Consider the following 14815-nt stretch of genomic DNA (forward strand, 5'->3'; position numbering starts at 1 on the left):
AGATGTTTCTTGTTTAAAAAAAGAAAAGGAGCAGGAGTTGAATAATTTATGTAATGTTGCTTAGGTTATATGATATATAGTAATATATGTGCAGTATGTTTGTTAATGTTAATTTGTTAATACAGTTTGATTACTTTTGTATAAATGTAAAACTGCCTCTGTCACAAGTGATAATTCAATAAAGGTGTTTAAAAAAAAGACATGGATGTAGGTCATACTTAAAAAAAAAAAAAACGTTTCATTCACAGTTTTTCATGGAAGCCTTTGAAAATAAAGATATGTCATAGTTTCCTCATCAATGTCATGTGACCCACCATACGCTAAGATTTATATCAGCCTTTCAAAGTGCAGTATTAGAAACTGGCAGGGTATTTTAGGTAAAGGAACTACTAAGAGTCACGTGTTCCAGTCGACATTTCCTGTATAAGGATTTGCGATCGTGACTAGCACTAAAACAGAATGCTTTGAGACTGTATTGAAATATAAGCTGGGATATGCATTATAGAGTTTCCCCTTTAATTTTTGTTGCCACTGTCACCAAATTAAGCAAAGCATGTTTAGAACAAGGATTCTTTATAGGGAACTTCCTGCAGTATCTCTGAATCCTTTTTTGCAGAACCATTACTGGCAGTAAAACCATTCTTGTAGTGTGAGGTATTTGCTACCATTGGGGAAACTGATTTCACTAGTTAATGAAGCATAATTTGAAACACTCTTCTCCTAGCCAGATAGATAAGGATGCGCTGCGTAAATAGGATTCTAGCAAGTCTTTTCTTTTTCAATGGTGGTGCATATAACTATGCAAATGTAGCTCTTTGTTCAGGCCACCACAGACAATACAGGGCCACCAAGCAATGCAAGAAATATGGCAGGAATTAGCATTTGGATGCTGGGAATTTTTTGACAGCACTGTTGACTGAGGCACTTTCACAGTGTAACAAATCTTTTTCAACATAATGAAATGAAAATCCTGCTAACATTGCATTTAGGGATAAATGTTGAAGAATGCATGGACATGTACTGTTGTAGTGCTACATAGTGCAGATGTCCCATGTAGGGGAGATGGGGAACAATTAGTAATAATACAGCCATATAAATTATCAGAACAGAAATTTGTATTCTCATTCGTCTTGCAGTGCTCTTCCAGCTTAACCTCTGATCAACTGAAGCACACACTAGCATTTTCTGAATTTGATCATTGTGTTAAATTTATAGTACAGCAGGATCTCTTTAGTTTTTCTTATAATATTGTTATTATAGGTTCATAGGTTCATAGGTTTATACTAGGCTATCTGCCCTAAGGCATTTATAAGCCTAGCCCAAATTTTTGTGGCTTACGCCACCCCTTATATGAAAAAATACTGTGCCCATTAGTTTGTTGTGCCTCTGTCCAGCAGTGACACAGAGATGATTCCCAGGGTAAACCTACGATCTCCCATCCACAGGTCTAGATTTCTCTTGAACAGAGTCAACGAGGTGCTCTGCCTCACATGGACCGGGATTTTATTCCACAGCATAGGGAGTCTCTGAGTGATAAATCTATCCCTCCAGCACGTCCTATTTATATCCGTGCTAAGGTTTAAGTCGCTTGCTCTAGTGGTTTTGGTGGATTTGGATTTTTTGAGGTGGAGCATGTCCATTAATTCCGGGTTGGGCATGGCCTTGTATGTCAGGCACATATCACCTCTGAGCAGATGGTATGCGACTGAATAGAGCTGGAGTTTCTTCAATCTGGCAGCATATGACAGATTTTGGAGTCCCTTTATCCTTTTGGTGAGGAACTTTTGGGGTCTCTCCAATTGCTGCAGATGTCGGGTGAGATACATCCCGAATGGGGCATTGTACTCGATCATTGGTCTGATAAGTGAAGAGTACAGGGGAACAATGACCTCACTAGATCTGGATGTGAATCCCTTCATGATCAGGTGGGCAATGTAGAAGGTCTTTCTAACCACTTTAGCAATGTGAGTGTCAAAGAAAGGCCACTGTCAACCTGGGTCCCCAGGTCCCTGATAACCTCTTCTGTGCTTAGTGGATTGCCACCTATATGGTAGCTTGGGGTTACCTTGTTTTTCCCGAAGGGTATGACTATACATTCTTTGGCGTTTAACTTCAGGCCATGGCTCTGGCACCAGCTATCTGTTTCCATGAGTCCCTCCTGAAGGATATCCATGTCCGATGCACTTTCCACTATGGCGCCCAGTTTGCAGTCGTCTGCAAACTTTGTCAGCCAAAGTCCTCCCATGCTGGCCTGTACTTCTGAGAAGTAGATGCCAAACAATAGGGGGCCAAGGACCGACCCCTGTGGGACACCACTTGTGACCGGCTTGGAGTCTGACACAGCGCCAGCAACTCTAACCCTGTGGGTTCTGTCCTTAAGCCAGTTTGCAACCCATCTTGTGACATATGGGTTTACATTTAAGCTGGTAAGTTTTTCTACAATACCCGAGTGGGGTATTGTGTCGAAAGCCTTTGCAAGGTCAAGGTAGGCTGTATGGACTGCCTTTCCCTCATCAATGGCCTTGGTGACTGTTTCGAAGAAGTCGACCAAGTTCAAAAGGCATGATCTTCCCTTGACAAAGCCAAACTGGGTCGGGTCCAATGTCTGCAAGTACCCTATATCTTTGTTTATGAGCTCCATTATGATCCTCTCCATAGTTTTGCAGACTAGACTTGTTAAGCTTATGGGGCGGTAATTACCAGGGTCCGTAGAGGTGCCGCCTTTGTGGAGTGGGACCACAGTTGCCATACGCCACTCCTTGGGCACGTATCCTGTGGTAACGCTGAGATTAAACAGCTGCCTTATGTGCGGGGTTAATTCCTCATTTAGCTCGTGTAGCACACAGCCGGGGACACCATCCGGTCCCATTGATGCTGTGTTTTTAGCTTTAGAGAGAGCAGCTTTCACCTGCGCATTTGAGATGTCTGGGAGGCTACACTTTCGGCTGGGATAGTTATCTCTCCTTTAGGGGAGGGGTGAAGTTTGCACTGAACCTGTCTGCCAGTATGTTGGCAATGTCTGTGGGTTCAGTGATTTTGTATCATTTTGGACTAATTCTGAGCATATCTGGGAGTTTCCACCCAGGTTCCTAACATAGCTGAAAAGGCCTTATGATTGTCCTTTGAATCCATGGCAATTTTCTCTCAAAATTGGCCTTAGTTGATTTTATGAGTGCTCGTATTTTTTTACTAATAATGATCAGGGGTGACTTCCCTTTTATGGATTTTGTTCTATCATGTAATAGCTTTCTCCTCTTATTGTAAAGTTTGTTAATGGCTGGGGTCCACCAGACTGGACGTTTGCCCTTTGTGGAAAGAGTCTTGGTTTTATTTGGGATTGCCTGATCCATGCAGTCCTGGAGGTGTTCATAGAAGGCATTTGTAAGGGCTTCCGCAGCTTGGGTTGTGGTTTCCTCTGGCTCAGGGGCCTTGAAGGATACTACACCAGTCTTGAGTAGTGTGAAGTTTGCTTTACAGAAGTTCTTCACTATGGTCTTTTTTTTTGGGGGGGGGGGCGGGATGTGGATTTCCAGTGGGATTAGTTTATGAGCAGATCTCACCAATGAGGATATACTTCGGTGTGGAGCATTTTGTCCCCATGTTTGTGACAATGAGATCTAGTATATTTTCTCCTCTCGTGGGAACAGTGACTAGCTGTTCCATGGCATTTGAATTTATGAACTCCAGGAACCGTTGGGCTAGAAAGTTAGGGCTTGAGTAATGTTCCCAGTCTATATTCGGGTAGTTGAAGTCACCCAATATGATGGTGTTTGGAGATACATTTATACCCTCCAGTGTCTTCAGGAAGGCTGTGTGGGGTTCCTGAGTTTGAGAGGGTGGCCTGTAGCATGCTACAATTTGTAGAGCAGTTTAAAGGTACAGAAAATGTTGATTGCAGAATGAAAATCCTTAAAATAAAACATACAAGAATTATATAATATGTACATTGTTATAATGCTAAGAAAATGAGGGGCAGGTATCACCAAACATTTAAGCTGATTTCATTTTCTGTGCAGCTCTTGATACAGTTTAAGAAACATATTGCTCACAAATCATTCATAAAATGTTATTAGTACTACACCACACATACTGAATTTTGTGATACCAGTGATAAAATCTGTTTCTAACTAATCCTAAAAAATAGCAACAAGCAAAACAAGTTAGAATACTTCAGTATTATCATTAATGCTGAAATTACCTTTTATTTTTGTTGCTCCCTCCCTGCACCCCAGGTCTTTGATGTTTATCTTCCTGTAGAGGTGAGTCAAGAATATTAAAAGATGGCTACTGCAAGCTGCGGAGTGCATATAAAAAGAATTAAAATGGGTAAGAGAAAACTTGCTGCTGGATGATGCAGTTTTCTGCCCCCTGGAGAGTGAGAAGTAAGGAAGCTGAACAGCTTAAAATAAAACCTGCAGAACAATTCATATGCCAAACATATATTCAGAGTATGTCACAACATGCAGTTTTGTGCCAGTGTCAGCTGTATCAAAGATCACATGTGCAAATATATACTAATGTGACAGATTACTCCCCAAGTAACTAACAGAGTATAGTGATATGAAGGCACTGGTTGTACTCTCCAGTGTTATAAACATTGCTCTTAACACCCCATACCTAATTTAACCATCAAAGTTTCAAACTCACTGAAAGTGATTCTGTATATTTTCAGTTCATGAGATGTTATCTTTTCTAAATATTCTTCCTGTATTGCAGGTACAAATCTCTGATGCTTCACTTTCAGACTTGTTGATGTACCATGTGCTTCATGTATGCAAAATGGGAGCCAGATAGGTGTATAAAGGCTCTAATTTCACTGAAAGACACTTTTAGTAATAATGGAGTTTGTACTTTTCCCCACTGTTGATTTAATGTGAAGCTGGTATAAATAAGTTTGTTGTATGTGAAGTGTATTTCCCACTGGGGGTACAGGGGGGCTTGCCCCCTAAAAAAATACAAGCTGGGATTCATAGACAAATCATGTATAGAGCAGCACTAATTACTGGCCATGCAAAGGATACAGTGGTTTAAAGACGATGTATAATTCATGTGTTTTTAGTAGTGAGCTATCCACACAACAGACTACTGAATATTAATGTTGTATACGGTACTCATATGAGAATCCCAGCCATACTGTGAGGTTTGTAGAAATCACTTTTCCATGACGTTTCTTCATAATATTGGCAATTGGTGAAAGTATATTTATGGAATCAACATGACTCCTGCAAAATCAAGCAAACTGTATACATTACTTTTTTGTACAAATTCCCTACAGAATTATATAGAAAAATGTGCAATATACATCTCTTTTATGCCAATGCTATCTTTGCATTTGCCACTCTTGGATGCTGTCATTTCTCTTTGGAAAAGCTGATTTGTTCCAGCTGTAGTCATGTGCTGTTGAGGTCATACACTAGGATTAACTAAAATGAACACTGCATCTCTTCTCTTTATCCAGTATCCAGACATCTTTTAGAATATTTATTATACTTTAAAATGTAAAAAGAAGCCTGAGAACATTTTAGTTTACAGAACCAGTTTTCAGATACATGTGCAATTCATTTTCCCAAGAAATTAAACATACAGCATTACAGTTCTTTAAAAAGTTGTGGATCATGCAAGCTTTTCAGTGTTGCATTTCATATTGCGAATATTTTGAAAACTGTTGCTATTAAGCTACGAAAAATATGTTGCTTTATTTTCAGAAGAGTTATTTGGGAAAGATGCCCCCCATACATTGTGACATCAACTAACAGTTCTATATAAAAAACATAGCGGGCAAAAATTTCTTTTGGCATAGGTTCAAAGATGTACTTACTCTAAAATGAAATACAGTAGTTGTGGAGTGCTACTGTCAAAAGGACAATGTTATGCAATGTGATTAACATTCTTTTAAATGTCTTAATCTATGATTAAACATTCTAGGATTAAAAAAAATCCTGAAAAAAAAAGAACTGTACATGCTGTGGGATACTGTTAAAGTCAACGTAATATCTCTGGAAACCTGTTTAAGCATGTAATGCAACATAGTGAACCATCTTACTTCTCTGGGACTAAAAGGTTTAACTCTGCAAATGTTAAAAATTTTTGTCATAAAATTTGTACAGCTCCAAATTAAAGCTGACCACATTCCTCCCTCATTGTGGGCGACAAGGGCTGCTTGAAGTAACAGCAAAATTTGAAATGAATATGAAACTATCACAGTGCAAAACTTTCACCTGCCCACAAGGCATATCCTGAGTTTACATTTTCATGCAAATGATAGCTGAAAAAAATTAAAAATGAAATTGACTTTTTTAAAACTAAGTATTTCTGAACTGCACAAGTTTAGAAAGGGCATTAAGGCTGTAATTCTTCAGATACAGCTGGAGCATGTGGAAAATGTTTCTTATTCCATGCACTGATTTGAAACAATAATTCATAACTACATTAACTAAGAAATCATGATAGAAATAAATCTACAACATAAAGCACTCTGTATAACTTTAGAAATGAACAAACTTCTACCTATGCCGAGTGATAGTTTTAAATTATTAGAACTTGTAAGTAAAGTTTGTTTTTCCCACTGCTGGGAAGTTCGAAGGTGCTCTCTGTGTAACTATGGATACAATCCAGAGTTTTTAATGGCTTATTCTATCAATATAATAAAAATTCTCTCCATCCTACCAAAATGACCTTTGCTCAAACGATTATTTCTGATGCTGAAAAAAACATAGCTTGGCTTTGGCATAACTTTCAGACTGCTCATTTTCTCTGTGAAATCCTTGTAGTTCAACAAGCATTTGGCAGTCTAAAGGTTAGCTACAGCAACAGAATTGTGAAAGAGATAGTACTCGTGTAAACACTTCACAGTATATTAGTAATATCAGAGCCATTTTCCTCCAGACGTATGGCTTTTAGAGTCAGTAAAATGATAAAAAGGGGAACAGAGGACTTCTGTAGCTGCCAGTCTGGTAACTGAAGAGAAAGGTCATGCAGTAAAGTGTCTGGATGTAAATTTTGACAGTTTCCTGTTAAACACACTGAAAACCAAAAATATCAACCATATTAGGTTGTTTTTTGCATCCCATTATTCCTAGAAGTATTTGTGAATCTAAACCTACGTAATTAAAGATATTTACACTATTTAGAAGGTCTTTACTACAGTATGTTTTTACATGCTTTGTTTTACTCCTAAAATAGAGAAAATATTGCATAAGGCATATGTACAGTGTTTTACTGAATTATCTGTCCATTTACTAGTTACAGCATTTAAATATTCATGTTTATAATGTGCATTCCTATACATGCCAGTCATACACCTTCCAACAAACCTTTGCTGAAAACACCATTGAGAAGCTATAGTTAAATGCAATTGGGCCCGTCTCACATCTTTTTTACAGGATGGTAAGCTGATTTTTAAAGCTTGCCTGTGATTGCATGCTGGTGATACACAGTTCCAATATGTAGGAATCTGGAGCTGTGTCTTTATTCTGACTGCCCTACTTCAGGCCTGTGGAGTCTTAGAGTAGGGCTGTCACGTTACTTACTATAATGGAATTTTGTCTGTCTGCTAGGCAAATCGTTTTAATGCCAATAGCAGTAACGATATTGGTAGTGTCAGTGATTATGGGAAATAGTTAAAATACAGTCCACTGAGTGGCTGATAGTTTCAGCTGAATAGTTTGTTGTGACCATTTTAACAGAATGTGTATTTCATGTACAGGTATATCAGTGTGAAGGTGGCAGTACAATCCATCTAGTTACCTACCTTACCTTTCTGTCTGATCTGTACTAGGAAGGCTATTCTGTGATATATGGTTATACATGAATTGAGTGTTAGAGTTCTGGCTGGAGTAAACCTTGAAGAATTCCTAAGACTGAGTGCATCTTATCTGGAAAACCAGTGTTGTGAGCAGGCCTTTGAGATGGGCAGCCAGAACAGACATCTCAGAAACTAACTGAGATAAAGGAGGAAGAGCAAAGGTTGTAAAACATAAAGAGTACATTTAAAGACAGGAAAAATGAAAATACATGCTAATGTGCCACCTGTTCTGTAAAAAGAATAATTATTTAGTGAGGTCGGTAAGGGAATAAATATTGCAGCTTTACAGAACTAACATTTTTAATGAACCTTCTTGTTTTGACAATGGGAAAAGTAGCATTGTACACCTGGCTGTTTATGTGGTTTTATTTATTTTTTTTTAAAAAAGATACTATATTATGTAAAGGTGTCCTGCCATCATTTTTTAAACTTTGGATTCATTCTCTAAATTGCCAACATCGCCATTCCTCTCAGTTTGGTCCTCATGGCTCTTTTCCTCTTCATCTTCTTTTTCTGGCTCACTTTGTTGGTTTAATTTACTGGACACTGACCAACTGAGGGGTAGCTCAGCTCGACTGGCCACCTCTGCCAACTCTTTGGCACTGTATGGTGGTGTGTATGTTTCATAAGTATCATGAAAGCTGTTGTAGTCAACCTCATAGAAACCATCCTCCAAGGTTAGAACTGGTGTGAAACGGTGGCCCCATAGGATCTCACTTGCGACATATGAGCTTCGTGCTTGACATGTCATTCCTGGAAAATAAAGTAAAGGAACAATGTATTTGTGTGCTTCTCAGGCAAAATATTATCAAATGACAAGTTAAATTAAGCCTGCAGAATATATACACACGCGCGCGCGCACACACACACACACACACACACACACACACACACACACACACACACACACACACACACACGCACACACAGAGGGAGAGAGAGAATTATTGGCATAAAAGACTGGATTTTTTAAGACATGGCACAGTTAGGATGTAAAATCCAAATACAGTAAAGGCACAATAAAGTCAATACCAAACAACCTGCATATAGAAAACATGCAGACACTGGGAACTTTGTTTATGAAACACTTTTAAAACCCAAGCCTTTCTCAAGTGTTAGCAATGCAAAAAAGTCGCAAACACATTTAAATAACACCAAACATAACACATGACTAATTAGAATATTAATTAATATCTATGTTTTCTCCTACTTAAAACTGATTTAAGACTATAACACCGGCTTAAGCCTGGAATAGTTCTATCATTTAATTTAGTAATTCATTCCTAATCAACATTTTCAGTATGTATTATGATATTTCCACCTCTATAATTTTCATAAACCACTTGCAACATCATAAAATGTACATAACTTTGCAGACTGTAGCACAGTGGAATATATGTGGAGAATGTAAGAAATTTTATGTTGGTAAGACAGAAGCTCTAGAGAAATTATTTATCAGCATCTTTATAACATATGCAAAGCTAATAATCATAATGCTTTAGCAAATCATTATGACTGCTGGTGCAGTACATAAGTTTAATTTTATGTTGTTGCAGGTGGTTTATGAAAATTATAGAGGTGGAGCTTTTAGAGTTGTTGTTGTTGTCTTTCGGCTTTTCCCGGTTAGGGGTCGCCACAGCGGAACTCCGGTCCGCTAATGATTGGCAGTAGATTTTCACGAACGCCGAGGTGCAAGCTCGACGTTCAACCTTCAACGAAGGCACACCCATTTACGCATGTCTTTTGAACTCCCACCCAACCGCGGAGAGGACATGCAGATTCCACACAGAAGGCACTCCCCACACTACAACCCGTACACAGTGAAAATATTGGGAACAATTAAGCAACTACAGGACATCAATAGTTCTAAGTGTGTTTTGGCTGGCAATAAAGAGAACAAAATTTGTTTAGTATTGATATGGTAACCCATTCATTAAATTAAATTATAAATATCAAATGGTTCAAGAACCTCTCACTGATTTGCAGTAAATAATAGAGTGGAGAGGGACAGTGCAAAATCCCATTGCCAGTTCTGATGCATAGTCCAAACTGGTTTAAGGGATTTGTATAATTTGCACATTGGGATGTAATGTGGCATAGCAGAAAAGTGTGAAAACATAAAAACCTTGACTCCTGTTCACTTATAACATAAAAAAACATTGGCTCCTGTTCACTTATCTCTGATTGTAGATTATTCCATTTGAAAGGGCCTAGTTTGGAAAAGGCCATTTGCAAACTGGGGTCTGACAAGTGTTAGTGACTCTTCAAGATTATCCCTAAGTGGGTAGTGTTGCTGTCTAATTTGAAGTTTAGATCTTAAAGGTGCTTTAGGACTTTAAATAAAACTGAGTTAAAAAGAAGTGTATCTCTATAATTCACAGAGAGCCAATTGAAGCCAGTTAGGGCATTGCAATGATGGATACTGGAATCTACAAGCAACACAAACCTGAAATGTTTGTTTTCTGTAGTTTACAATTTATGGTTATTAAAGCAGGAATGTGCAGTGAGAACAGGGAGTCCATACTCCAGTTTTAGTATGAGTACATTACTAGCAATAAAACAATGAGCAACAGGAGAGAGAGATGGGTAATTCTGTAACACAATTTAAGCTGTCCCAGTGTTTCATTTACTACTCTGTCTGCGTGTAGGGGAAACAAAAAGGTTTGATCAAAGATTAAGCCAGACTGTATTTGCTCAGCATTACTTGAGATGGCATTGACATTATTATTGAAGATTAATAGTGGGAGAAGTGCATACAGCCTGTGTCTAGTGCCAAAGACAATAATGTTTAATTTAGTTGCACTGATTGTAAGTCTGTTGGACTATGTCTAGCTACAGAGCAATAAAGCTAGTCTGAAGTTTATATTGGAAATCAAAAATATTTGTGCTGGATTCCAGCAACAGAAGGTCATGTGCATATATAAATAATTTGAGAGTGGGAAAATCATTTGCTAAACCATTTATGAAAAGTGCAAAGAGTGGTATTGGCTGGCCCAGGGTATTGGAATGGTAGTGGCCCAAGGACAGAGCCCTATGGAAAATCACAACTGAGTGCCCAGCTGTGATACACAGCTTTGTGATGTATTTCATAGGGTCTGTTTTCAAGGTACCCTTTAAATCTTTGCAATGTATTATTGCCAGACAATTTCAGCCAATGTGTGAAGTAACAGTGGATGAATTACCATTTCAAAGGCTTTGATCAAGACAAACTCTCCATTCCTCATACAAGGCATTTTGCTCCACACAATTTTTAATATATCAGCTCAGATATTTGTACATCTTAAGGTTTCAACATGTGCAGTGAACACATTGAAACAAGTCACTTTTTGACAAGTGTTTATAGATCAGATGCTGACCTTCTGTTCTATTTCCTCGTGTAAATGTTTGTAAGAAATTGCGCATATCAACATCTGTACAGCATAATGTATATATAAAAAAAATAACACTGCTTATCTGATCACTTTTTAAATATGTGAAACACTGTAACAGCAATGTCTCTGCACTTTCAATAGTAAACCACCTTAACATGAGTTCCTACATGGTGAAACTGCAATGTCAAACTACGTAACCGTGAGTTCCTACATGATGAAACTGCAATGTCAAAATAAGTTACCTTGAATTCCTACATGATGAAACTGCAATGTCAAACTACCTTACTATGAGTTCTGACATGGTGAAACTGCAATGTCAAACTTCCTACATGGTGAAACTGCAGTGTCAAAGTACCTTACTATGAGCTCCTACATGATAAAACTGCAATGCCAAACTACCTTACTGTGAGTTCCTACGTGGTGAAACTGCAATGTTAAACTACCTTACTGTGAGTTCCTACGTGGTGAAACTGAAATGTCAAACTACCTTACCATGAGTTCCTACATGGTGAAACTGCAATGTCAAACTTCCTACACAGTTTAACTGCAATGTCAAACTACCCTGCCATGAGCACCTACATGGTGAAACTGCTAATTCAAATGATCTCATCTGAGTTCCTACATGATGAAACTGCAATGTCAAACTACCTTACTGTGAGCTCCTACATGGCAAAACTGCAGTGTAACACTATCAATATGGTGGAACTGCAATGTCAAACTACCTTACCATGAGTTCCTACATGGTGAAACTGCATTGTAAAACTACCTTACTATGAGTTACTGTGTGGTGAAACTGCAATGTCAAGCTACCTCACCATGAGTTCCTACATGGTGAAACTGCACTCTCTCACCATGAGTTCCTACATGGTGGAACTGCAATGTCAAACTACCGTACCATGAGTTCCTACCAAGGGTGCCCGCAGGCAGATGCAAGGGGGTGCACTTCAACGCCTCCCAGAAGGGGCTGGCCAGGAGATTAATTTTCTTTTAATTAAAAAAAAAAATATATATATATATATATATATATATATATATATATATATATATATATATATATAGTGTGTGTGTGTTTGTGTGTGTGTGTGTGTGTGTGTGTGTTTTAAGTTAGTTCTTCTTTAAGAATGCCCTTTGCATCCAGTCGCACAGACAGAACAGGTGTTTGCAACCTGTTTTTGTCTTCTCTGCCTGTGCGACCAATGGCGTACCAGGACTGGCAAGACCAGACAGGAGGAGAAGGCAACTACACACACCACAAAACCAGTCTCACATAAAGCTATCACAACAATGAATCAAACACATAAACACACAAAGTCATACTCGGAGGCTCTGAGCAAAAATTTACGTAAACAGCAGAGGCCTCCAAAGCAGACATCCAAGCAACTGCCACCTCATGACACACCACAGGCAACACATAAACCACAAAATCAGTGTGCAAAGCAGTCACTGCCCTTAAGGCCAAATACAACACCAAACATACTTGTCATAGGTGACTCCATAGTCAGACACACTGACGTCCCACTCACCAGGCTGAACAAAGAGAGAGTCACAGTAAGCTGCCTATCGGGCGCTAGAATCCGCCACATAACACAAGCACTCGGGTCACTCCACAGCAAGTACAAATATGACACAGTCATTGTCCATGCTGGTGTGAACGACCTGAGACGTACCTCCCTGGACTACATGAAAAGAGACATAGAGGAGCTCTCTGATTATGTAGCCCAGGCAGGTATGACCCTGACCCTGAGCAGTATCCTTCCTTCACCAAGAATGATGCCACAACATAGAGACAAGATGATCAGCTTTAACAATTGGCTTAATTTCTGGTGTTAATAAAAGGGGATCCAGTGTCTGTCTGCCTGGGATGACATGTTTGACAAGCCAAGCTGCTTCGCAAGGGACGGCTTGCACCTGTCACCCCTGGGATTCCGGATATTGGCTAAGGCTCTTGCCACCCCCATAGTGCCTTATTTAGGCAAGGCTCAAATTCTAAACCTACCACCCTAGAAAACAAAAATGGGAAGAAACTAAGGGTAATGCTGCTCAATGCCAGAAGTCTAAATCTCAAAATGCATGCTCTCGAGGCCCTTCTCAGTGTGGAGAACATCGATGTCTGTGCTGTGACTGAAACCTGGTTCAAGGCTCCTGAGAGCACCCCGGAACTATCAGGTTTTACCTCATATCATGCGTTCCGGCCCCAAAACCCGGACCACACCACAAAAGGAGGGGGTGTATCCATATTCATCAAGGATACCCACACCTCCAGGTTGGTGGCAACGCACGAAGCATCGGAAACCATCCAGGTGCAATTAACCATAAACAAAACTGCTCTACAATTTGTAGCATGCTACAGGCCACCCTCTCAAACTCAGGAACCCCACACAGCCTTCCTGAAGACACTGGAGGGTATAAATGTATCTCCAAACACCATTATATTGAGTGACTTCAACTACCCGAATATAGACTGGGAACATTACTCAAGCCCCAACTTTCTAGCCCAAAGGTTCCTGGAGTTCATAAATTCAAATGCCATGGAACAACTAGTCACTGTTCCCACAAGAGGAGAAAATATACTAGATCTCATCATCACAAACATGGGGACAAAATGCTCCACACCGAAGTATATCCCTCATTGGTGAGATCAGATCACAAACTTATCTCACTGGAAATCCACATCCCGCCCCCACCCCAAACAAAAAAGACCACAGTGAAGAACTTCTCTAAAGCAAACTTCACACTACTCAAGACTGGTGTGGTATCCTTCAAGGCCCCGAGCCAGTGGAAACCACAACCCAAGCTGCGAAGCCCTTACAAATGCCTTCTCTGAACACCTCCAGGACTGCATGGATCACGCAATCCCTAATAAAACTAAGACTCTTTCCACCAAGGGCAAGCGTCCAGTCTGGTGGACCCCAGCCATAAACAAACTTTACAATAAGAGGAGAAAGCTGTTACATGATAGAGCAAAATCCATAAAAGAAGACACCCTTGATCATTATTAGTAAAAAATACGAGCACTCATAAAATCATCCAAGGCCAAATTTGAGAGAAAAATTGCAATAGATTCAAAAGACAATCATAAGGCCTTCTTCAGCTATGTTAGAAACCTGGGTGGAAACTCCCAGATATGCGCAGAATTAGTCCAAAATGATACAAAATCACTGAACCCACAGACATTGCCAACATACTGGCAGACAGGTTCAGTGCAAACTTCACCCCTCTCCCCAAAGGAGAGATAACTATCCCAGCAGAGTGTAGCCTCCCAGACATCTCTAATGTGCAGGCAGCTGCTCTCTCTAAAACTAAAAACACAGCATCAATGGGACCGGATGGTGTACCCGGCTGTGTGCTACATGAACTCAGCGAGGAACTAAACCCGCATATAAGGCAGCTGTTTAATCTTAGCCTTACCACAGGATACGTGCCCAAGGAGTGGTGTACGGCAACTGTGGTCCCACTCCACAAAGGCGGTACCTCTACGGACCCTGGAAATTACCGCCCCATAAGCTTAACAAGCCTGGTCTGCAAAGCTATGGAGAGGATCATAATGGAACTCATAAACAAAGACATAGGGGACTTGCAGTCATTGGACCCGACCCAGTTTGGCTTTGTCAAGGGCAGATCATGCCTTTTGAACTTGGTC

At 39.7% G+C, this 14815-nt stretch overlaps 1 protein-coding gene across 2 annotated transcripts in view; it reads right to left on the minus strand.

The window, feature by feature from the left end:
- Positions 1-5444: 5444 nt before the first annotated feature.
- KCNJ6 (potassium inwardly rectifying channel subfamily J member 6) overlaps positions 5445-14815 on the minus strand; it is a 644361-nt gene continuing 634990 nt past the window's right edge. For both annotated transcript variants that reach the window (XM_044071437.1, XM_044071438.1), the window contains one exon: positions 5445-8557. In XM_044071437.1, the coding sequence (XP_043927372.1) occupies positions 8229-8557 (329 nt within the window). In that variant the 3' untranslated portion in view covers positions 5445-8228. The remainder of the gene's footprint in view (positions 8558-14815) is intronic.

The sequence above is a fragment of the Protopterus annectens genome, chromosome 5.part0 (genome assembly GCF_019279795.1).
Source record: "Protopterus annectens isolate FY-2018-M chromosome 5.part0, PAN1.0, whole genome shotgun sequence".
Lineage (NCBI taxonomy): Eukaryota > Metazoa > Chordata > Ceratodontiformes > Protopteridae > Protopterus > Protopterus annectens.